Source organism: Pelophylax lessonae (assembly GCF_965119305.1).
Source record: "Pelophylax lessonae genome assembly, chromosome: 3".
NCBI lineage: Eukaryota > Metazoa > Chordata > Amphibia > Anura > Ranidae > Pelophylax > Pelophylax lessonae.
Window position 1 is genome coordinate 486,910,772 of NC_138770.1, and position 25,838 is coordinate 486,936,609.

Sequence of the window (25,838 nt, forward strand, 5' to 3'; positions counted from 1 at the left end):
GAGTATTTTAAATATAAATTTCCAATATAAGAAACTATCAGTGGCATATATTATGAAATAAATGTAACAAAGGGATTATGTTTGTGTAAATTGTGTTTTGCAAAAATGTTGCAAATATGTATTGAGCTTGAGCTTGATTTAAATAAACTGACCAAAATATCCAAGTTGTTAGCACATCTGCCTTGCAACAATGTATTTGGGTGTTCAAATCCCTGAACTACCTACAACTGTCTGTTGTTATATATGACAAACTAATATGGTTTCTCCCCAAAAATAAAACATTGTATATGTGTGAAATTAATATATTTGTTGGTTGGTTGAGTGGGGAGCCATATTAGTGTTGCTTCCTATATAGAGCCACATTACACTCTGAAAAATAGCAAAGTGTTTGAGCTTGCAAATCTGAGAATTTGCAAATTGATTGAACATATGCAGTGGAACCCCAGAACTCAGAATTCAACAACCCCCCCAAAAAAAAAAAGATATATAGATATATATGTAGAAAAAAAAAACTACATCAAGTCAAATGTGTGTTTACTTGATGTAGTATCTTTTTTTTCTATATATATATATCTATATATCTTTTTTTTTTTCTCAGCATGAGCACAAAGTGGCTTTTTCATTTAGACTAATGGGCCATACACACTATAAGATTTTCTGAAGATGTTTTCCTTTAGATTTACCAAAACCAGATAATATGAGGTCAAACCTAAACACTTTCAATTTGTATACAATCTGGCAGGCCCTTGCACTACATAGAAAAGGTAAATCTGAAGGAAAAAGTCTTTAGATAATCTTAGTGTGTATGGCTATACATGATCCAATTTTCTTACAATTTTCTGTCCAATTTTCTTGAAATTTACCTTCAAGTATGTAGTACAAAGGCCTGCCTAATTGGATACAAGTGAAAGTGTTGTTTAGCTTTGACATCACATTATGTGGTTTGTGGTTAATCTATCTGAAAATTGTACAACAAAAATTGAACATGTATGGCCATACACACTATAAGATTTTCTGAAGACTTTTTCCTTCAGATTTACCTTTTCTATGTAGTGCAAGGGCCTGCCAGATGGCATACAAATGGAAAGTGTTTAGGTTTGACCTCATATTATCTGGTTTTGGTAAATCTAAAGGAAAAAAGTCTTCAGAAAATCTTATAATGTGTCGGCCCATTAGGCTGGCCATACATGTTCAACTTTTGTTGTACAATTTTCTGGTAGATCTACCACAAACCACATAATGTGAGGTCAAAACTAAACAACACATTCACTTGTATCTAATTAGTCAGGCCTTTGTACTACATACTTGAAGGTAAATTTCAAGAACATTGGACAGAAAATTGGAAGAAAATTGGAACATGTATGGCCAGCCTTAGTCTAAATGAAAAAGCCACTTTGTGCTCATGCTGAGATTATTGTACATGTGTAGTTCATGTGGAGTGGTCCCGTGAGTGCCACATCCCGAATATAAAATCAAAAAACCGGTTGGTTCCCCTGTGGGTGGGACTTTTAAGGCACTAATGTTTCAAAAATTGCACATAGGTAAGAGTAAAAAATATCACTTTATTGAAATAGTTTATACAAAAAAGTAAAGGATAAAAGCATAGGCAAGCAAAATCATACGTCACATTACAGAATTGAACATCCACCATAGAACCCCCGGGCTGACACCCGACGCGTTTCGGAGATGCACTCCTTCTTCAGGGGTGCCTTGGGAGGGTGGTATAGTTCACTGTAATGATTGAAGGCAGAGTGCCTGCCTGCGAGGCTAAAAACAGAACAACAACAATGCCGATGTGGATCTTATGGTATGCCGTTTAGAAATGATGGAATTTGCTTCATGTAGAGAGAAGTTTTTTAATTTGTAGAATCGGAGTTCAATCGAGATTGCTTGCTACCAGACGTCTGTGTGAGTCTGGGTGGGGACAGCTGAAATCCCAGAAGAGGCAATCCTTCAAAGTCCAATCTTGACAATAAGTGAGTCCAATGGCAGAGTAGGTGTTATTCCATGCTCATATGCTCCTTTGCATGGAATAACACCTACTCTGCCATTGGACTCACTTATTGTGTAATGTGACGTATGATTTTGCTTGCCTATGCTTTTATCCTTTACTTTTTTGTATAAACTATTTCAATAAAGTGATATTTTTTACTCTTACCTATGTGCAATTTTTGAAACATTAGTGCCTTAAAAGTCCCACCCACAGGGGAACCAACCCATTTTTTGATGCTGAGATTATTGAAAGCATTTCTTATGTGTGTTGACTTGTAAGAAACTTGGATCATGGATGGCCAGCCAAACACTCATTCATTAGTGAACTGGTGATTTTGGTTAAGGAACCAACAGACCCAATTAATTACTTTGCTGGGCGTTTCCTATATTGGGTGGGTGTAGTTTAACCAAGGTTATATAAAGGGATGTATAAGAGCATAGCATTTGGCCTGTGGCAGGGCCACATGTCTTTATGTCCGAATTTGCTTTTGGGGGTGGGGGGGTTTGCTGGCATGCCTAATGACCCATATTGCAGTAAGTGTATTTTGTTGGATGAATACTTTTCATGCTCTAAATGTTTGGTATCGTTTTTGCAAAGTGTGTCTTTATGTACTCTATACATGTTTTTTTTTTATTTTCATGCCTCTGTGTAGCTGTATGTTCTACTGATTTGATGGTATTTAAATGGAAAGGCAGGCTCATGCAAACAATAAACCTAAAAGTATGTTGGGTATGTTTTATGCTTAATACTAAGGTGTCTACAACTTATTTTGCTTGACTTTTGGATATTGTAAGCTCTATCTATCCATCATATGTTGTATCTTTGCACTGTAATTTGAATAAAAATTACTTGATTTGGTGATTTTGGGGGGGGGGGGTGGGGGCATTTCACATGCCTGCTTGAGTGATTGCTGATGTTTTATACATGTTCAATAAAGCTTATTCATTTGTACACAGCTCCTGGTTTTTCTTTTCTTTTCTTCATATTTGTCGATGTAATTCAGATATCTTTTGTGTCTATTGAATGTAATCCATTTCTTGTATTTTTTTGTGTGTGTGCAATGGCAGTACAGTATGAACATGGGTAGGGTTTCTCCCTTTACTCCAGCGAAGTGTGTGTGTGTGTGTGTGTGTGTGTGTGTGGGGGGGGGGAGGTGTGTGTGTGTGTGTGAGAGGGGGGGGAGGTGTGTGTGTGTGTGTGTGTGGGGTGGAGGTGTGTGTGTGTGTGTGGGGTGGAGGTAGGTGTGTGTGTGTGTGGGGGGGAGGTAGGTGTGTGTGTGTGTGGGGGGGGGGGTGTGTGTGTGTGTGGGGGGGGGAGGTGTGTGTGTGTGTGTGTGTGGGGGGAGGTGTGTGTGTGTGGGGGGAGGTGTGTGTGTGTGTGTGTGGGGGAAGGTGTGTGTGTGTGTGTGTGTGTGGGGGGGAGGTGTGTGTGTGTGTGTGTGTGGGGGGGGGAGGTGTGTGTGTGTGGGGGGGAGGTGTGTGTGTGTGTGTGGGGGGAGGTGTGTGTGTGTGTGTGTGGGGGGGGGAGGTGTGTGTGTGTGTGTGTGTGGGGGGGGGGAGGTGTGTGTGTGTGTGTGTGTGGGGGGGAGGTGTGTGTGTGTGGGGGGGAGGTGTGTGTGTGTGTGGGGGGGGGAGGTGTGTGTGTGTGTGTGTGTGTGGGGGGGAGGTGTGTGTGTGTGTGTGTGTGTGGGGGGGAGGTGTGTGTGTGTGTGTGTGTGGGGGGGAGGTGTGTGTGTGTGTGTGTGTGTGGGGGGGAGGTGTGTGTGTGTGTGTGTGTGTTTGGGGGGGAGGTGTGTGTGTGTGTGTGTGTGGGGGGGAGGTGTGTGTGTGTGTGGGGGGGAGGTGTGTGTGTGTGTGTGTGTTTGGGGGGGAGGTGTGTGTGTGTGTGTGGGGGGGAGGTGTGTGTGTCTGTGGGGGGGAGGTGTGTGTGTGTGTGTGTGTGGGGGGGGGGGAGGTGTGTGTGTGTGTGTGTGTGGGGGGAGGTGTGTGTGTGTGTGTGGGGGGGGGAGGTGTGTGTGTGTGTGTGTGTGTGGGGGGGAGGTGTGTGTGTGGGGGGGAGGTGTGTGTGTGGGGGGGAGGTGTGTGTGTGTGGGGGGGGAGGTGTGTGTGTGTGTGGGGGGGGAGGTGTGTGTGTGTGTGGGGGGGGGGAAAGGTGTGTGTGTGTGTGGGGGGGGGGAAAGGTGTGTGTGTGTAGGGGGGGAGGTGTGTGTGTGTGTGTGTAGGGGGGGAGGTGTGTGTGTGTGTGTGTGGGGGGGGAGGTGTGTGTGTGTGTGTGGGGGGGGGGAGGTGTGTGTGTGGGGGGGGGGTCTGTGCTTGTAATCAAAGCATTGATTACCAGTGCAGACTCTTAAGGGATGCCACTAGAGCCACCAGGGATGCTCACCCATGCCACCATTGATGCCAATCAGTGCTCAGGGAACCTGTTAGTGCCCTCCTCATCAGTGCTGCCCATCATTACCATCTATCAGTGCTGCCCACCAGTGCCAATCATTGCCCATCAGTGCCACCTATCAATGCCTATCAGTGCTGCATATTAGTGTCTCATCAGTGCCTGCCAGCGCAGCCTCATCAATGCTCGTCGGTGCAACAAAAAACGTATTGATTTTAAAAATTTTATTACATACAAAAACACATTTTTTTAGGGGTCAAACATTTAGGTCTTCTTTTTGCCAATAAAAAAAAAAACCTTGCAGTGATCAAATACCACCAAAAGAAAGCACTATTTTTTTATGAAAATAGTGTCATACATTTGTGTTAGGTACAGGGTTGCATGACCGTGTAATTGTCATTCAAAATGCAACAGTATAAAAAGCTGAAAATTGGCCTGGGCAGGAAGGGGTGTAACTGCCCTGTAAGGAAGTGGTTAACTATTGAAACATGGGAATAAATATTCCAGGGGTAATCATGTTCAGCTCAATGGTTTAGTGGTTAGTGTTCCTGGCTATAAACACTGAGAGCATGAGTTTACATCCCAAGTGTGCCGTCACATCCTTACATTTTAGACAGCTGTAAATAAATACTGAAACTTGGCAAATGCATAATTGCACCCTGCACATATGCATGTTTGTTTCTTGAATATACATGGCCATTGACATGCAATTTTAGGTGATGTAGCCAATGTATTACTATGTGGCCAAAAAAAATAATGGCACACAGGGTGTTATCATGGTTGGGCCTTGAATTCATGACCTAGCAATCTTTGGCTATGAGCTTAGCCCACTACACCAGTGCTGAATATAGTCAGATATGCCTGAAAGTTTCAGATGAATAAAGAATGAAGACTGCTAATTAGACAGCCGTGTAGTCTGTTATTAGTAAATCTAAAGGTTAAAACACATAAGATACATAACTATACCTTAAAATTAAAATAAACCATAATAGATGACATTGCTGTGTAATAGTGATTCAGAATAAACAAATTTCCTTTTATGAAAAACACAAAGGGAATTTGGTTAACTCCAAACTCAAATTCAGCCTAAGTTAACTCAAAACCCGAATTCAGTCTAAGTTAACTCCAACTCCGAATTCACTAAAGCACCTAGTTGAAGGTTTAACTCCAGCCACTTACCTAATTAGGATGCAATGAGTTTAGGCTGGAGTTATTTCTGGAGAAGTGAGCAGCTCTACTCCAAACTTATACTGAATTAGGCCCCAAGTGTCCACATTCCATAAGATATGGGCCTCCTCTGCATATGAGGAGATTATGCACCAGTCGGATTGAATATTTGCAACATGAGTATGAACATCGCTACTACTACCCCACATTTGTCTATTGGACGGTCATCCCTCATGTCCTGGCCAACCTGGTCTCTTGCATCGGGTACTGTTTCCGTCCCTACTACCTACTAGTGGAGTATTAGTATAGGGTACAGCACAGCACACTTTCATACAGGGTCTTGAAAGATGTTAGATGGCCATCACATTTTGAGAGACCCTATCCTGGAATGTTTAAAGTTTTTACAGTTACAAAAAAGTGTAGAAAAAGTTAAAAAATAAAAACTTACTGACCTTTATAATATACTGCTATATTGTAATGTTTTATTGTTACTGTTTTTTATTGTTAACCACAGTTTGCTTTGCAGATACCGCCATTCTACTGTTTTAAAGTACTGTATACTATTATATTGTAGTGTTTTATTGTTACTGTCTTTTATTGCAAACCATTGTTTGCTTTGCAGGTACGCCCATCAGCTGCAGCACTGATATGTTTATCCTGACAGCAACAGTGTTTGCTTTCAGCATATAGGTAAATCATAGATTGCAGTACTGTAGGAGGTGATTTCACCACCGCAGTTAAAAAAAAAAAAAGACCATAAATGTCTAAGCATACGACACAGAGGGTGGATCTCCCCTATGTTTAAGCCATATTTTTTTTTTTTTACACTTTTCTTGGCAGAGATTTCTTCATCCACATCGATCGATGTGAATGGAGGAATCTGTTAGATTTTTTTTCATTCAGCCCCCAGGCTGCATTAAAAAAAAAAAAAAAAAGAACCTTGTCATGTCATGTTTGTTATCTATGTACTTAGCATAGTATCATCTTTTATATTTTACCAAACAATTTGGCAATATTGCGTTTGGAAAATCTCTGCACAAATACTGTGTGACAAAAAAAAAATTGCAACACCCACCAATGTTTGTGCGTTCAAAAAATGTTTTCATGTAAACAAAAAGTGTCAGGAAAGGCTTGATCTTCAAGTAGTTAAAAGAGTGGGCGATGTGTGGCATAAGCTTCTAATATTGGGCATAAAATGCCAGGACAGTTCAAACACCCCCCAAATGACCCCTTTTTGGAAAGAAGACATTGCAAGCTATTTTGCTGAGAGGCACGTTGAGTCCATGGAATATTTTATATTTGGCCACAATTTTTGGGAAAATCACAACTTTTTTTTTTACACAAAGTTGTCACTTAAATTATATATTGCTCAAACATGCCATGAGTATATGTGCAAATACACCCCAAAATACATTTTGCTGCTTCTCCTCAGTACAGGGATACCGCATGTATGAGACTTTTTGGCAGTCCAGCCACGTACATGCCCCCAAAAACCAATTACCGCCTTCAGGCTTTCTAAGGGCATGAATTTTTGATTTCACTCCTCACTACCTATCATGGTTTTAGGGGCCATGAAATGCCAAGATAGCACAAAACCCCCACAAATGACCCCCTTTCAGAAAGTAGACACCCCAAGGTATTTGCTAAGAGGCACATTGTTTTTGTTTTTTTATTGAAGGAATTGTCAAAAATGGCCTCTGTTTTTATTTTGGGATCACTGTTTTTAAAAATAATCAAATTCGTGTTTTAAACTGATCAGATGTGCGATTCAAATGCATTCCCATAGAAGGCAATTAGCCTGGAATTCGCATCTGAATCGCACCGGAGTGCTCAGAAAACACACGGGACTCTTTAAATTCGCAGCTAATTCACACTGCCTCTGCACTGCATATATCTGAACCGGCTCCACAGAAAGGCAGTTTGATTGAGTCACATGTCATGTGAATTGGATGCGGTTCAAATCGCATCCAATTCGCATATATAGGTGCATCTCATAAAAATTAGAATATCATCAAAAAGTTATTTTATTTTAGTAATTCAATTTAAAAAAGTTTGCCCTTTAACACCGGCTCCGGCCCTCCCCCTCCTCTCTGCGCCAGGAGGCCGGAACCGTGACCTCCGGCGCACAGCGATGACGACACCACCGCCGGAATTGACGCCCCGCGTCTTCCGGTTCACGATGTATACAGCGAGGCTGCTGGGCGGCTCCGATGCAGTCACCGCTCGGTGTGCGGTCATCGCTGTCCTCTCCCTTGCCGGGCACTGGAGAGAGGGGGGGACAGGGAACTCCAACACCTGTGGAGGGAACCCGAGGCCATGCTGCTCCTCTGATGTTCTGAAGCTTCTAGCGGAAGGTGAGGGACCCAAGGCTGCCTAGTAGTTGTCTCCCCTGCTAGCCCTTGAGTTATGGAGCTCATCCAGCCCTACGGAGTTAGGAAACACAAAAAACTGACCAGGTGCCTGAGGGACCGCCTTTTAAAGAGCTGATGGCAATGTGTTTCCCGTCCATTAGGAGGAGCTCCATCTCTCAAGGGCTGTCCTGGAATATGACTGGGGAAAATTTTGCATTTCATTTGGAAATCAAGGTCCCAGAGTCTGGAGGAAGAGTGGAGAGGCACAGAATTCAAGTTGCATGAGGTCCAGTGTGATGATTTGGGAAGCCATGTCATCTACTGGTGTTGGTGAATGCGTGCCGAAAAAAGCTGTGCAAAATGTGCAATTTTGTGCGACTTTACACATAACGACAAAACATATGTCTTGGAAAATTTTTATAATTGTTCAACTGAATACGTTGTGTACTGTCTGATATGCCCGTGCCAACTGCTCTATGTAGGTCGCACGATTAGACCAGTCAGACAATGCTTTGGGAAACATCGCCGCCTCATTGAGGGGGGATGTGATCTCCATAGCGTCCCGCGACACTTTCTAGAAATCCACGGTAAATCTACTGAGGGTCTAAAAATCTGGGTCATTGAAGCTATCCCCAAAGAATTGCCAGAAGGAGAACGTTTTTCGAAATTGTGTATGTGAGAAACCTTTTGGATTTACACATTGGATGCTCTCGCGCCTCGAGGGTTAAATGAAGAGCTTGATGTACATACCATCTTATAATGTTGCGCCCTAAGCCTGAGTTTTTTATAATATTTTTCATAATATTTTATAATCTTTATATATTTACATTTTTACATTCTGATGCTTTTATAGATATATTAAAATATCTTGTTTTTTTCTCTTAGGTCCATGTATAAGTAAATTATAGGGATCACAAGTATACTTGCAATATACAGATTTTTGTCTTTTTATTATGTGATTTTTATTCTATTTAATGGTTTTAATGCCCAATCAAATCTTTGTTAATGGCGGTTTCACGATCATTCATATAATTTTTTTTTTTTGTATCTTATTTCACGTATTGTTGTTTTCATATAACCCTAGGGGTCCTCAGTGAGCCTAGGTTAGCCTGGGTTCTCCTAGTTTTATGTTATCCTATTTTTATTGTTCCATTATATATTTTTTTTTTTTACTAAGCATGAGATTGATGATCAGTTGTCTTTTTATTGATTTTTCACATACATAGATTTGTATTTCATCGATTGAACAGACTCCACATATGTGCCGCTAATGTTTTATATTAATGTAGTGATTAATTGCAGTGTTATATAGTATTGCCTGTCTATATGTGATTTTAAATCACTAGCAGGTTCCCTTTCTCCTGGGCTGTGTCCAATTATCCTTTATTGTGCACCATATATATTCCCTGGAATAAACACGGCTCCACAGCACCTGAAGAAAGAGCGCGCAGGGCCGTACGTGACCCGGCGCATGCTCAGAAATGCGTCGTGCATACTCCACATACCATACATTCCCTGGTGACGGGGCCGCGTTCCAGCTTCCACCGCACATCGCAGCCGCTGCCTTAGACGCTGACCGCCAACTGCTGGAGGAGGTAGCCGGCTTCCTTTTCTCCTCTGATTAGCGATCAAGCTTCTGAACTGCTGCACACGAGTGGATGGCACCTCCCAGAGGATCTTCTGATGTCCATGACTTGACACAGCTCGATGACTTTGGTTTCTAGTGAGTTTATATTACCTATGCCTTGTTATTAATAAAGACTGTCTGCACTTAGAGCGCTCTCTCTCTTTTTCTTTTGTTCAGTTCAGAATTCCTCTTGGCTGTGGAGAGCAGCTCGGTGCCTTGGACATTTTCCATCAGGACTCTGTCATTCATCAATTTATGGTATTTTTTTCATCTCCGATTTTTTTTTTTTGTTTTTGCAGTTTCTATTCCCCATGTTTTCTTCCCTTCCCTTCCCCTCCCCCACCCGTTCTAACCCAAGTCCAATGTCAGCGCAGCCCTCTACCAAGAAATTCTAGAGCTCTTCATGCTTCTCTCTGCTGCCTAGCTTTATGGAGAAGCTGATTTCATTTTACATCAGGACTTGCTACCTGCCCACACTGCCAAAAGTACCAATACCTGGTTTAATGAATAAGGTATCACTGTGCTTGATTGGCCAGCAAAATCGCCTGACCTAAACCCCATAGAAAATCTGTGGGGTATTGTCAAGAGGAAGATGAGAGACACCAGACCCAACAATGAAGATGAGCTAAAAGCCACTATCAAAGAAACCTGGGCTTCCATAACACCACAGGGCTTCCATAACACCACAGCAGTGCCACAAGCTGATCGCCTCCATTGATGCAGTACTTAATGCAAAAGGAGCCCCGGCCAAGTATTGAGTGCACACTATACTGTACATTCCAATTTTCTGAGATACTGAATTTTGGATTTCCACTAGCTGAAAGCCATAATCTTTAAAATTAAAAGCAAGAAATGCTTGAAATATATCACTCTGTATTTAACACATCTATATAAAATATAGGAGTTTCACTTTTAAATTGAATTACTGAAATAAATTAACTTTTTGAGGATATTCTAATTACAGATGCACCTGTATGTGAACTAAGCTTAAGGGTTTACATACATTGAGTTTATTCAGAATGAGTTGAGAATGTAACTTATTTCTAACACTAAACTATTGCTCCTTAAAAGTGGATCTAAAGGCAAAAGTTTTTTTTTTTTTTTTTTTTTTTTTTTTTTTTTACCCTAATGCATTCTTTACATTAAAGTAAAGAAAAAAACTTCTGCATGCAGCTCCCCTCCAGACCCCCTTAACCCAAGCCCCATCTTGATCCAGGGATGAGCAACAGCTCTCTCAAATCTCTCTCTGCTCACTGGACAGAGGCAGCAGCGGGAGCCATTGCATGCTGCTGCTGTCAATCACAGCCAGTGAGGAGTGGGGGTGGGGCCGGGCAGCACTCTGTGTGTCAATCCACGTGAAGAGCCAGTTCAGGAGCGAGCACGCACAAGAGCCCCATAGCAAGCTGCTTGCTATAGAGGCGCTGGGCAGGGGAGAGGCCAGGAGTGTCTGTGGGGGATCCAAGAAGAGGAGGCTTGGGGCTGCTCTGTGTAAAACACAGAGTAGGTAAGTATGACATGTTTGTAAGAAAAAAAAATAATAATAATAATTGCCTTTAGAATAACTTTGGGAAACTCTGACATAGCATCTATGCAGCCAAAGCTTTGATTCAGAGTACTTTTTTACAGTATTGTACAGTCTATGACTAGGTCTATAACTACCGGAACCAACCAGGTTGTGATTTATACCAACATTTATACAAAAGGAAATTTTGAATGTTAGGTGGACTTGGACTATAAATATATCCACCTCAGTCAGCACAGGACTTTTTCAACAGAGGCTAATACCTGAAGTTTTGCAAAAAATACCAGACTGGCAACAAATTGAAGCTACACTGAATGAAGGGCGTATTCCCTTACGCAATATAAACCATAGGTATTTAAAATATAACTTTTATTCATATCTATAAAACATTGTATGGACTGTATACACATACAAAAAGGGAGGGTGGGTTTATTGGTTGGCCAATAGTGTTCTAAAGATTAAGTGCAAAAAATAATAAATAATCAAACCAAAAGAGAAGATAGATAATGAGAAAAAGAGAAGACAATTACTCTCTTCTATGGAGTCTCAAATTGTGCCTGTCTAGACAAAATGGTCTATAAAAATCTAGGTAGCCGCACACCACTGGCTCCTCTTACTCATCAAGTATTCCCAATAAATGGCACTGGAAGCTGTAATGCTATATCTCTCTGGTTCATATCTATCCCAAATATCTTCTCTTGTAGCAAAGCTATCCACTGGAGCTAGTATCTGTATGTTCACTGCTCACAAAGCTTAGTGGCTGTCTGACATTTGAAGCAGCAAATATTGCCTGCCTGGTCTGAATCTGAAGGCTAGAAAAGCTGTTCAAATTCAAACTTGCCTCATAGAAAATCTCTCTCTCTCATAATATCTCTTGTCAAGTCTGTCTCAGAGAATATGGCCTGTCATAATCTGGATAGCTACACTGGTAAATTGGCTGGCTACTCTTCCTCATCAAGCCTTCCTAATATCTACTGCTCTCAAAGTAGGATGGCTGGCTAACAAATGAACTGACAAATTTTGTCTTGCCTGATCTGATTCTGAAGGCTAGAAAAGCTGATAAAGCCTGCCTCATCGAAAAACTAAATGCTATTAGCACTGGTGAAGCCTGCCAACCCTGAAGAAAACACCCTCCCCACATACCATGCTGTACCCCAAATCATAATAGTGCTCCCAAAAAAACTAAAACTCTACATGTTTCACTTAGTAAATAAGCTTCCTCAGGAGTGAAAATAAATGCACCAAAGTAAGTGTCAAAAGATAAAGAAAGAAACTGGAGTGGACCAAACTATTCCCACATGGTTGGAGTCAAAATGGCGGCCTCCCCCTTCTTTCCTTTTGCACCCAGTTTTGGTTGTTCAATGACCCAGAACTTGAGTTGGTATGGTTCCTTACTATGTACCTGTCGCTTAGGTCTAGCCAATTTAAAAGTGTGTAGCTATTCAGATGAGGCAGGTTTGAACAGCTTTTCTAGCTTCAGATTCAGACCAGGGCAAGCAATATTTGCTGCTTTAAATGTCAGACAGCCACTAAGCTTTGTGAGCAGTGAACATACAGAAACTAGCTCCAGTGGATAGCTTTGCTACAAGAGAAGATATTTGCTACAATAGAGGATAGATATGAACCAGAGAGATAGTCTTACAGCTTTCAGTAGGTAGACTTGATGAGTTAGAGGAGCAAGCATAACCAGTGGTATGTGGCTACCTAGATTTTTAAAGACCATCTTGTCTAGACAAGCACAATTTGGGAACTCCATAAGAGAGTGATTGTCTTCTCTTTTCTCATTATCTATCTTCTCTTTTGGCTTGATTATTTAATATTGTGTGCACTCAATCATCAGTACACTATTGGCCAACCAATAAAACCACCCTCCCTTTTTGTACATGTATACAGTCCAGACAATGTTTTATAGGTATGAATAAAAGTTATATTTTAAATATATATGGTTTATTGTGCGTAAGGGAACGCACCCTTTGTTCAGTGTGGCTTCTGGACTTTTTTTTGCCAACTTTTATATTTGCCTATAATGCCGCTTGCTTACAGAAATTAACTAAAAAAACAATTCTTACATAGAAAAAAAAACCGAAAGCAGCAATGAAACTTATCATAGCAAAAAGCCCATACACAGTACATAATTTCCTATAGTTAAAGGGGTTGCAAAGTCAAGAGTTTTTTTCTTCATGCATTCTATGCAGTAAAATAAAAAACCTTCTGTATTCATCAGCGCCCCTCAAGCTTACTTTAGCCCCTTCTCGATGCAGCGATGTCCACAACTGTCTCAGCTATCCGGGGCTCCCCTCCTCATTGGCTAAGACAACAGCAGCACCAATGACTCCCGCTGCTTTCAATCAAAGTCAGTTAGCCAATGAGGAGAGAGAGGGGCGGGGCCGAGCAGCAGCTTTGTGTCTGAATGGATACACAGAGCTGTGACTTGGCTCGGGGTTGTCCCATAGCAACCTGCTTGCTGTGGGGCACACAAGGGGGGGGAGGGGCCAGGAGAGCCAAAGAGGGACCTGAGAAGAGAAGGATTTAGGCTGCTCTGTGCAAAACCAACTGCACAGAGTAGGTAAGTATAATATGTTTATTTATTTTTTTAAACGAGACTTTATAATAATATTAATATGAAAGCTGACCTCTGAGTTCCCCCTTCACCACCCCCAAACATTTTGCCCGGAGATGGGCTTTAAAACTTGTTTGCTTGAAAAGGGTAACTGTTCCACTTTTTCTCTGGTTTTTGTAAAAAAGTCACTCTGTACTCAAATGCACTGACAAATGTATAACATTTTTTGCACAGAACTGGGGACAACTTACAGTATAGCACCATCTGCCTAGAAGGTAGTACTGCAGAGGATCCTGTGGATGTAGTTGAATTGCTTTGTCCAAATGTTCCTAAAAGATAAACAGAAGGAATTCAGATCCACTGAACATCAACAATGAATCCTGAATGTATACCTCTCAGCTTTTTAGTTACATTATTCATTTATGTAGAGTTGACACATTTTTTCCCAGTGCTTTACCAAAACCTTTAAGCCATTCACATCTCTATTTGCCATCATTACTTTTAATTTCTGTTTCAATCGTTTTTAATACTATTTTGACAGTATAAAAGTAACAAACGTGCTGTAAAGTATACAGCATCGAACAATCCTCGAATGCCCTATTTAGACAAAGTAATGATACATTGGTGGGGGGAACAGATCAACAGAGAAACTTAGAAAGCAGATTATATATCTTCTCAGAAGTCAAGGATGTACCATTAGTTATCGAATATAATATAATAAACCATATGGGAACATGTTTTGTGGAAAACATGGATATGGAGCAACAAGAATAATCTTGTCACTAGTAGTAGAGTATCTATATAATCATTGCTTAAGTCTTTATATGGAGCATTAAAGCCCCAGACCCTGAGATCAAAACTGTTTCGAATCGCACCCACTGGTCAAAGACCACCCCAAATGGGAGGTCTAATACCAGCGAGCACGGCTCTCAGCAAGCACTAAACATTTCCAAGTATTATAATGAACCCATTTATGGGGTAACAGATCCCCAAATGTAACATTTATACCTCGAAATAAGGAAAGGGGGAGACATAAAAAATATGATATCAGACTGGTGAGTATCAGAGATGTAATAAAAGGAATAAGAAAGAAAAAAGAAAAGAAGAAAGTAAGTGGGTGCGTCTGTCCGAGTGTCTTGCACGTCAACACGCTTGTGTGTTTAGGTTCGTTCTTCTGGAACCTGTAAGTAGGCAAGCCAGGAGGACCATATTTTGTCGAAAATAGTTTGTTTGTCCCGTAGGACACTCACAGTTTTTTCATACAACATATTCCATGTGAGTTTTCGTTTTGCTATTGCAATATCTATGACAGAGCTTTTCCATGCTGTTGCTATGGCAATTTAGGCTGCCAAAAACATGAAGTAAATTATTGTTTGAGTACGTCTGAATATTTTTGACAGGCTTATTTAGCAGTGCCATATTCGCATCCTTAGTGATATTGACCTGTGTTCGTATATAAGGGGTAGGGAAATGGCCCTGCCCGATGGGAATATATAGTGGTATTACTTATCTAATCGGTGGGACGTATTGTACACAGATTCATAAATATGTATAAAAGCATAAAAGTTATCAAATATAAATATTATAAAACCATCAATATATCAAAACCACCAATAAATATCATAAAACCACCAATATCAATTCATATATGAAAAGTAAAATTCACCAATATTTATCACAATATAAATATATAAAGTGCTGTGTGGTATAAGGTGCGATACGTGTGTGATATTATGCAAAGAGGTGAAAGATACCTATATCAATATTAATAAATACATATTGAGTGCATATGTTAAGTGACAACAGTGATAATTGATATCCAATATATATATATATATATATATATATATATATATATATATAGTACTTGTCTCCTATATATTGGAAAGGAAAGAAAAAAGGGGAATCGGATGTGCAGTGTTTCACAAAATGTGAACACTGATAAGTGAACAGGTGATTGGTGTATACCAAAAATCCAGAAAGAAAGTGGGGTAGGAACTAAGTGACAAAGTAAAAATAAAAATTAAAATTATAAATAATAATTAATATAAAGTGCACATAAACAGGACTATTTATAAAACTAGCAGTAAAAAAGAAAGTCCATGTATTAAGGTGCTCAATCTTCTAGTGGCAGTGTTCGAATTTCTTCGTGCACTAGGGAAAGTGCTCAAAATAGTGGGTGTAATAGATTTGCACTCACCAGAGTGCCCAACCCCACACAGGGGTGTTAGGCAAGGTATTTTATAGCTGTATACCGCAGCATAGGGGCAGATTTCCTAGGGGTCCTCAGCTTCCGTGTAGCTCAGTATAAGAGGGAGAGGGAGGGGACCGTGCTGTTCTCCGGTCTCAGCTATCCTTGGGTTATACTCCGGTTTGGCAATGTGTAAAAATAAACAAGGGGAGACAAATAGTGTAATCCCTTTTTTCAAAGTTTATTGTAAGAAAAATAGGGAAAGGTACTCACAATTTCAATATAAAGTCATAGCATATATGATGTTTCCCTCTCGGGGGAGAAAACAAGCAGAGAACCGGCATCTTCATGGGTAATACTCTGTAACGCAGTGCGTTCCACGGCCGGTCTGGACCGGGAAGTGACGTAACTACGCCGTACGCGTTTCGGCAGAGACGTCTTCAGCAGCGTCACTCCACTTCCCAATCACAACCATATATACGCTGTGGTTGCTCGGCAACTAACCACGGTGGACCGCAAGTGAAGGTATCCGTGTCAGTTAACTGTTAGAATGCCGGGTGTCTCATCTATCTCTATAGTAATGTAACAGCGGTTTGGCGTGTAAAGCAAATTGGAGATAGAGAAATTGTTATAACGTATACTGTGTGATCTATTGCAGCGTATATAGGGTGAATGTGCATAATTTATTAGATATAGGGTACATATATAAAATTAAAGGGCTAGACATTACATTAAAAGTATTAAAAATTTGAATATACAATTAAAAAATTAAACAATTTATTCTTGACTATAAACATAAAAATATATAAATGTTTAAAAAATACGTAAATTTGAACATCTGTATGGATAATAAAAATAGAGGTGAAGATTAAAATAGATATAATTTATTAACGATGGAGACCTGTATCTTGGGTAATATATTTTAGCATATGTAAAGGTGGCTTTTAATATTAGAGGGCTCAGTGAATATGTCATATATTATGGTCATGTTTTCGTCAAATTTTTTTAAATAGAAGTTATGTACGTAAGCGGATATTTTAAAGGGCAGTGTATATATCTAATTTATATCTACCATATTAGAAGGTGTTACATAGTAAACTATACCAATAAATATATCATTTTTAATTGTGGACCTGAACGAAGATGTATGGAGATTGTACAGAGTTTATACTTTATGGAAAACTCTATGTTATATTAATCTAGGATAAACATTCCGAAGAGCCAATTTACTAGACTCAGAAGGAATTGCGATAGTCTGAAGGACTTTGAAACACAAGCCTCTACTCTTATGGATAGATTTGAAGAAAAAGGTTACAAAAAGGAGAAATTACAGAAGACAAAAGATATAGTAAAAAGAACAAAGAGAGAAGATCTATTATACAATAAGAAAAGAGAAGAAAAAAGACAATGACGTGGCATTCATTACAGGTTTCAATAGACAATATAAGAAAACGGAGCAGATTATCAAAAAATACTGGCCGATACTCAAATCAGATAAAGTCTTATCCAAAATCCTTCCGAATAAGCCTAAATTTATTTACAGGAGAGCACCCACATTAAGAAACCCCCTCGTATACAATGTTGTTGACCCCCCCAAAAAGGTTAAAATGTTCCCAAATACCAAAGGATTCGTTACATGTAAACGCTGTCTACCATGCAGAACAAATACTAACCTACCAAGGAAGATCACCACTTTCAAATCCAGATGGAACAAATAAATATTCCACATTAAAAATCCAAATTAAAAATCTGATTACTTGTAACACCACGCATGTTACATATGTTATAGAGTGTCCCTGTCGACTCCAATATGTGGGCAGGACCACCAGACCTCTATACGTAAGGATCCGAGAACATATCAACAACATTCGCAACATTTGCAAAGCAAAGGCACTTTGCTGAAGTTCATAACAGAGATCCCAGTGGGATAACATTCTATGGGATAAACACAATAAAACCCCATTGGAGAGGTGGAAATAAAACGATCGATATTTCTCGAAATGAGACATCCTGGATTTTTAGGTTTGAGACATTGCAACCAAAAGGAATAAATATCGACATAGACTTTAACTGTTTTATCTCAAACTTCTAAACATTTTTATCTTGCATTCTTATACAGTTTTTTATATACATAAATTAATCTTCCTATATATACCCCTATATATACCTATATTTTTTACATACTGGAAGCTGCACTAACAAACCCCTCATAAAATACAAATACATTAATATCCTAGATTAATATAACAGAGTTTTCCATAAAGTATAATCTCTGTACAATCTCCATACATCTTCATACAGGTCCACAATTAAAAACGATATATTTATTGGTATAGTTTACTATATAACACCTTCTAATATGGTAGATATAAATTAGATATATACACTGCCCTTTAAAATATCCGCTTATGTACATAACTTCTATTTAAAAATTTTTAAAAAGATTTTTTTTATATATTTTATTTATTTTCATGACCATAATAAATGACATATTCACTGAGCCCTCTAATATTAAAAGCCTCCTTTACATATGCTAAATATATTACCTAAGATACAGGTCTCCATCGTTAATAAATTATATCTATTCTAATCTTCACCTCTATTTTTATTATCCATAGAGATGTTCAAATTTACGTATTTTTTAAACATTTATATATTTTCATCTTTATAGTCAAGAATAAATTGTTTAATTTTTTAATTATATATTCACATTTTTAATACTTTTAATGTAATGTCTAGCCCTTTAATCTTATATATGTACCCTATATCTAATAAATTATGCACATTCACCCTATATACGCTGCAATGGATCACACAGTATACGTTATAACAATTTCTCTATCTCCAATTTGCTTTACACACCAAACCACTGTTACATTACTATAGAGATAGATGAGACGCCTGGCATTCTAACAGTTAACTGACAGGGATTCCTTCACTTGCGGTCCACCGTGGTTAGTTGCCGAGCAACCGCAGCGTATATATGGTTGTGATTGGGAAGTGGAGTGACGCTGCTGAAGACGTCTCTGACGAAACGCGTACGGCGTAGTTACGTCACTTCCCGATCCAGACCGGCCGTGGAACGCACTGCGTTCCAGAGTATTACCCAAGAGGACGCTGGTTCTCTGCTTGTTTTCTCCCCGAAGTTTCCGAAAGGGAAACATCATATATGCTATGACTATATTGAAATTGTGAGTACCTTTCCCTATTTTTCTTACAATAAACTTTGAAAAACGGGATTACACTATTTGTCCCCCTTGTTTATTTTTACACATTGCCAAACCGGAGTATAACCCAAGGATAGCTGATACCGGAGAACAGCACGGTCCCCTCCCTCTCCCTCTTATACTGAGCTACACGGAAGCTGAGGACCCCTAGGGAATCTACCCCTATGCTGCGGTATACAGCTATAAAATACCTTGCCTAACACCCCTGTGTGGGGTTGGGCACTCTGGTGAGTGCAAATCTATTACACCCAATATTTTGAGCACTTTCCCTAGTGCACGAAGAAATTCGAACACTGCCACTAGAAGATTGAGCACCTTAATACATGAACTTTCTTTTTTTACTGCTAGTTTTATAAATAGTCCTGTTTATGTGCACTTTATATTAATTATTATTTATCATTTTTATTTTTACTTTGTCCCTTAGTTCCTAGCCCACTTTCTTTCTGGATTTTCGGTATACACCAATCACCTGTTCACTTATCAGTGTTCACATTTTGTGAAACACTGCACATCCGATTTTTCTTTCCTTCCAATATATAGGAGACAAGTACTAATATATATATATATATATATATATATATATATTGGATATCAATTATTGTTGTCACTTAACATATGTACTCAATATGTATTTATTAATATTGATATAGGTATCTTTCATCTCTTTGCACAATATCACACACGTATCGCACCTTATACCACACAGCACTTTATATATTTATATTTTATATTGTGATAAATATTGGTGAATTTTACTTTTGATATATGAATTGATATTGGTGGTTTTATGATATTTATTGGTGGTTTTGATATATTGATTGATATTGATGGTTTTATAATATTTATATTTGACAACTTTTATGCTTTTATATATATTTATGAATCTGTGTACAATACGTCCCATCGATTAGATAAGTAATACCACTATATATTCCCATCGGGCAGCGCCAATTCCCTACCCCTTATATACTGATACTAGATATAGCCTTGGCTATATTTTAGGGAGGTTGCAGCCCCTTCATTCCCTATACTTCCATAGCGCGGGACTCCTTCAATATTTATATTGACCTGTGTGACTGTAAAAATGAAGGAGTGGATCCTCATCCAGAAATAGCAAACCTTAGGGCACGTCCACCACACATGTACCGGTGTACCTCTCTGTCCACAACCACTGAAACAGTAGGCTGAGGTGCCTGGAAATATTTTGTCCAAGTGGACTGGAACTAAGTACCATCTGGCCTGGACTTTGTACCCTGCCTCTATTAAGGCAACATTGAGAATGTCTTTGTGTATTCTTGCACTCCATTTTGCCAATCTTTCACCTCAGGTGTAATAGAGAGATCACCCTCCCACGTCATCTGGTAAGATAATCTAGTGGCAGTTTACCTGTAATTGATATGGCATGGAGACACCTCCACACTGAGCAGCATCCTGCATGCATCTATTTTCAAATAACATTGTTTTAAGTCCCCGTTCACACTGGGGCGACCTGGTCGCCTGACAGGTCGCCTTGCATTGAGAAGCTATGGACCCGTTCTAATAGGAGCGACACAAGTCGCTCCGACTTAGAAAAAGGGTCCGGAGCTTCTTTGGGGTGACCCGGAGCGACCTGCATAGACTTCAATGTTATGAAGTCCGTGACGGCCGCTCCGAGGTCGCGGTGCGAGCAGCGCGCCGCGACCTCGGAGGTCGCCCCGGGAAGTAGCGTCGCCCCAGTGTGAACAGGGCCTAACTGTCATGTCCGAGTTTTCCTTTTTCAGAGATTTAAGAAAATGGTAAATTTGTTTTAAGTGGAAGTTCTCTGCTTTTAATTTAGAGTTCTGTTGATCAGTTGTATTGTACTACCTATAAATAGCACAACTATAGTCAGTATTCAAATTTTCCTGGCAGTCAAAAGTATCACAAGGGTCTCCTCAAAGGTACACATTCAATGCTCAGTTATCATGTGCATTAGCTATTTTGAAGACAAAAAAGACAGAGGTTAGTCACAATGCAGCCCTCGCTATTATCGCCTTACAATGCTTTGTTTAACACAGAGTGTACAGATTGTCAAGATTTGAAAACCCCTGTTGTAGGCCAAAACAGAAGGCCTGGCTTCTTGTGGCCAATTCTGTGTCAGATAAACCAAAACAGATGGTGGTCCTGGGAGCCCACCTATAAATTCACATGTGAGGTGGTGCTACCTGTAAAAACTTGGGGTGGGTGTAACCAATAATTATGTGCCACAAAGAAAAAAGAAACCAGTCGAATACCCAGAAAAGCTACCCCCTAAAAATCCTTTATTGTATCAAAAAACAAATTGTAAAAGTATCATAAGCCACAGGATACCCCCAACCCCCCCCCCCCCACACACACACACACACACACCCCCAAAACAGCAGACCCCAAAACCCCCCCACTGCACTAAAAGCAGCTGCCCCACCCAAAAGCTGCGGACTCTTCTCCTCCTCTCTTCTTCCCAGGATCCTAGACTCGAGCTGAGGAGGAAATCCAGGACAAATATGGTTCTGGCAGTACAAACAATACACCTCCAGGCATGAGCACAGTAGTAAAGGATGGTGGGGACTACTCACACTGCTTGGTCCCAAATGACCCACTACAGCCACACCCCAAGGGTAGGCTACTTACCAACAAGACATACAAATTAAAGTACTTCCAAGCAACACTGAAACAAACTAAATAAACCTGATAATAAATTACCTAAAAACAAAAGTCCATCTAACCAGAATACACGCAAGGACCCAATACCAGTGGATAAGTCGCTATAGCGTGCTACTAAATAAAGTCATTCCAAACAAGCCTGAATGGATCAACTGTTGTGTCCAGGCAGGATGAATGAGTAGCTGAATGCAGGTAAATCAAACAGTGAAGCTGAATAGAAATGCAGATCAGTAACTTAGCACTGCAGGCATGGAGTGAAAGGATGAAAAAGGACTTCTTTGAAAAAATGACTTCAAGAGTGTCATGGCTAGAGGGCATATCAACATCTGTGGAAGCCCATAGTTTCCCAAACCAACTGTGTCAGTTTTGGGCATCTGCTGGTGACCAAAGTAAAGCTCAAAGGCTTGTTGGCAGTTATGACTCCAGCTGCCACAACTGAAAGCCTGCTCTTGGAGCTATAATAAAGGGAGTGGCTGACCAGAAGGAAACTAAGACTGCTGTTGACTGTAGCACGTGAAATCAGGTTGAAGCTAAAGAGGATGTTGAGGACTTTGTCTCCCTTTGAGCAGATTGCTGAATGGGAAACATGACCTGGAATGCTGTTAAGAATTATTGCAGACCCCTTTATTGGTGAAATTTCTGGTAACCTGTCATTTAATGGGCCTAGGTCACAAGAGCTACAGGAAATTTAAAGCAGAAGGAACACCCAGCGTGACAGAGAGCCAACGAGCTTCAGCTGAGTAATAGCAGTCTCCCTTATCAACAGGTAGGTACTGTGTCTCTGGGAGCCCAAACTTCACTGGAGGCATGGCTCACCAATCCTAGAAAGAGGTGTGTGCACTTTTGCCTACAGTATCAGGAGTAAGTTGACTGGTTCCTTGCTTGGCATACAGTGCCTTGAAAAAGTATTCATACTACTTGAAATTTTCCACATTTTATCATGTTACAACCAAAAATGTAAATGTATTTTCTGTGATAGACCAACACAAAGTGGCACAGAATTGTGAATTGAAAGGAAAATGATAAATGGTTTTCAAATTTTATTTTACAAATAAATATCTGAAAAGTGTGGTGTGCATTTGTATAAATACTTTGTAGAACTGCCTTTCGCTGCAATTACAGCTGCAAGTCTTTTTGTGTATGTCTGTACCAGCTTTGCACATCTAGAAAGTGAAATTTGTGCTCATTCTTCTTTTCAAAATAGTTTAAGCCCTGTCAGATTGGATGGAGGGTGCCTGTGAACAGCAATTTATAAGTCTTGCCACAGATTCCAAATTGGATTTAGGTCTGGACTTTGACTAGGCCATTCTAACACATGAATATGCTTTGACTTAAGCCATTCCATTGTAGCTCTGGCTGTATGTTTAGGGTCATTGTCCTGCTGGAAGGTGAACCTCTGCCCCAGTCTCAAGTCTTTTGCAGACTCAAACTTTTCTTCTAAGATTGTATTTGGCTTATCCAACTTCCCATCAACTCTGACCAGTTTCTCTGTCCCTGCTAAAGAAAACCATCCCCACAATATGATGCTACCACCACCACGTTTCACGGTAGGGATGGTGTGTTCAGGGCGATATGCAGTGTTAGTTTTCCATCACACAAAATGTTTTGCTTTTAGGCCACAAAGTTTAATTTTGTGTCTTATCTGACCAGAACACCTTCTTCCACATGTTTGCTGTGTCCCCCACATGGCTTTTCGCAAGCTACAAACGGGACTTCTTTTGGCTTGCTTTCAACAATGGCTTTCTTCTTGCCTCTCTTCCATAAAGGCCAGATTTCTGGCGTGCATGACTAATAGCTGTCCTGTTGACAGATTCTCTCACCTGATCTGTGGATCTTTGCAGCTTCTTCTTTCCAGAGTTCTCTCCCAGTATACTGACCAATCTGTGCGGAACCGGAAGCTGTGCTGAGAGAGAAGCCGGAAGCTGAGCTGTGTATGTGTGTGTACGGACGAGCGGGGTGCGGCGAGGGAGCCTTGTGCTGTGCTGAGCCGGGTGCTGTGCTGTGTTGTGTGCGAGGAGGAAGAGGAGCTGCGGGAGACAAGAGCGGGGGACCGGTAACTTGTGACTGAGCAGCGGCGGAGGACGGCCAGAAGGAGGGAGCGACAGCAGCAGGGACGTGAGTAGGATACCGGAAGCCGGGCGCGGGTGCAGAGGACCCCAGGGACCAGAACAGAGAGGGCAGAGAGCGGGGGTAGCGGCGGCGGATGGACACCGCACGATACTGAGGAGAGCGTTCCCGGGAGGAGGAGACCGTCCCCAGTGGAGGAGAGGAGGAGGAGACCATCCCCATTGTGTGAGGCAGCAGCAGCAGCTGCAAGCAAAGCAGGGGAGAGAGCTGTGCAACTGGGCTCGGTGAACCAATAGCCGTGTGACTGTGCTCTGCGACTGATAGCCGTGTGACTGTGCTCTGCAACTGATAGCCGTGTGACTGTGCTCTGTGACTGATAGCCATGTGACTGTGCTCTGCGACCGATAGCCGTGTGACTGTGCTCTGCGACTGATAGCCGTGTGACTGTGCTCTGCGACTGATAGCTGCGTGACTGTGCTCTGCGACTGATAGCCGTGAGACTGTGCTCTGCGACTGATAGCTGTGTGACTGTGCTCTGTGACCGATAGCTGTGTGACTGTGCTCTGCGACCAATAGCAATCTGGGACTGATCTAGCGATCTGCAACTGATAGCGATCTGTGATTGACCGTACTCTGCGGCTGATAGTGATCAGCGACTGACTGACAGTGCTCTGCGACTGATAGCGATTTGTGACCGACCGACCGTGCCCTGCGACTGACGGATGCCACTCAGTGCAGTTCCTGCTCCATGTATGCGTTCCTTGATGAACCAATCGAGGGCGAATACTGCTGTGCAGGATGTGTGCGACTTGTTTCTCTGGAAGCCCAGATCCTGGATCTAGAAAACATAGTGGCAACACTGCGTTGCATCAACAACCTGGAAAGGAGCTTGGACATTACCCATCAGGCGCTGGCAGGGGCCAGCATAGAGGAGGGAGGAGTAGAGGAGACGCAGGCATCAGAGGTAGGCAGTTGGGTGACCGTTAGGAAGGGTAGTGGGAAGAGTGTCAGGGAGGCAATTCCTGAGTTGGTTCACCCTAACAAATTTGCCATGTTACAGATTGAGGGAGATATCAGCTCAGGGGTGGCAGTGCTGGAGCAGGCGCCCTCCCCCAGCTGCCAGGGGAGCGGCGGCTCCAGAAAGAAGAGGGGCTGTGACTCAGGAAAGGTTAGACAGGTTGTGGTAGTTGGGGACTCAATTATCAGGAGGACAGAGAGGGCAATCTGTCGAAAAGATCACAGTAGCCGAACAGTATGTTGTTTACCGGGCACTCGAGTTCGGCACATCGCGGATCGGGTAGACAGATTATTGTGCGGGGCTGGGGATGACCCAACGGTCATGGTGCATGTGGGCACTAATGACAAAGTAAAAGGAAGGTGGAGGATCCTAAAGAACGATTTCAGGGACATAGGTAATAGATTGAGGAATAGGACCTCCAATGTGGTTTTCTCTGAAATACTGCCTGTACCTCGAGCCACACATGAGAGGCAGAAGGAGATTAGGGAACTTAACAAGTGGCTGAGGAATTGGTGTAGGAAGGAGGGGTTTGGGTTCCTGGAGAACTGGACTGACTTCTCAGTCGGCTACCGGCTCTTTAGTAAGGATGGGCTGCACCTTAATGGAGACGGTACAGCTCTTTAGGGGAGAAAGATGGCCACCAAGTTGGAGGGGCTTTTAAACTAGGAGACGGGGGGGGGGGGATGGGCTCAGATGTAGAGTCAGTGAGGAGGGAGCAAAGGACAGAAGGCAGTAGTAAAGTCAGCAGCGACAGAAGTTCCTTAACGTCAATTGGGGGGTCTGTGCGGGAAAACATCAGACCAAACAGGAATAAACATAATCACCATTCACAATCAACTTCCACAAAACTAAGAGGGGTATATGCTAATGACAGGAGCCTAGCTAATAAAATGGATGAGTTGGAAATGTTAGTACATGAGGAAGACATAGACCTTGTGGGAATAACGGAAACTTGGTTCGACCCCTCACATGACTGGCTTGCCAATATCCAAGGGTATTCGGTGTACCGGAAGGATAGGGTAGGAAAAAGAGGGGGAGGGGTATGTCTCTATGTCAAGGATAATGT

General features: G+C 41.3%; 1 protein-coding gene across 1 annotated transcript in view; it reads right to left on the reverse strand.

The window, feature by feature from the left end:
* Positions 1-25,838, reverse strand: part of RMDN2 (regulator of microtubule dynamics 2) — a 1,203,289-nt gene that overhangs the window by 530,276 nt on the left and 647,175 nt on the right. The window contains exon 6 of the mRNA XM_082251346.1: positions 13,860-13,937. Within this exon, the coding sequence (XP_082107472.1) occupies positions 13,860-13,937 (78 nt within the window). The remainder of the gene's footprint in view (positions 1-13,859; positions 13,938-25,838) is intronic.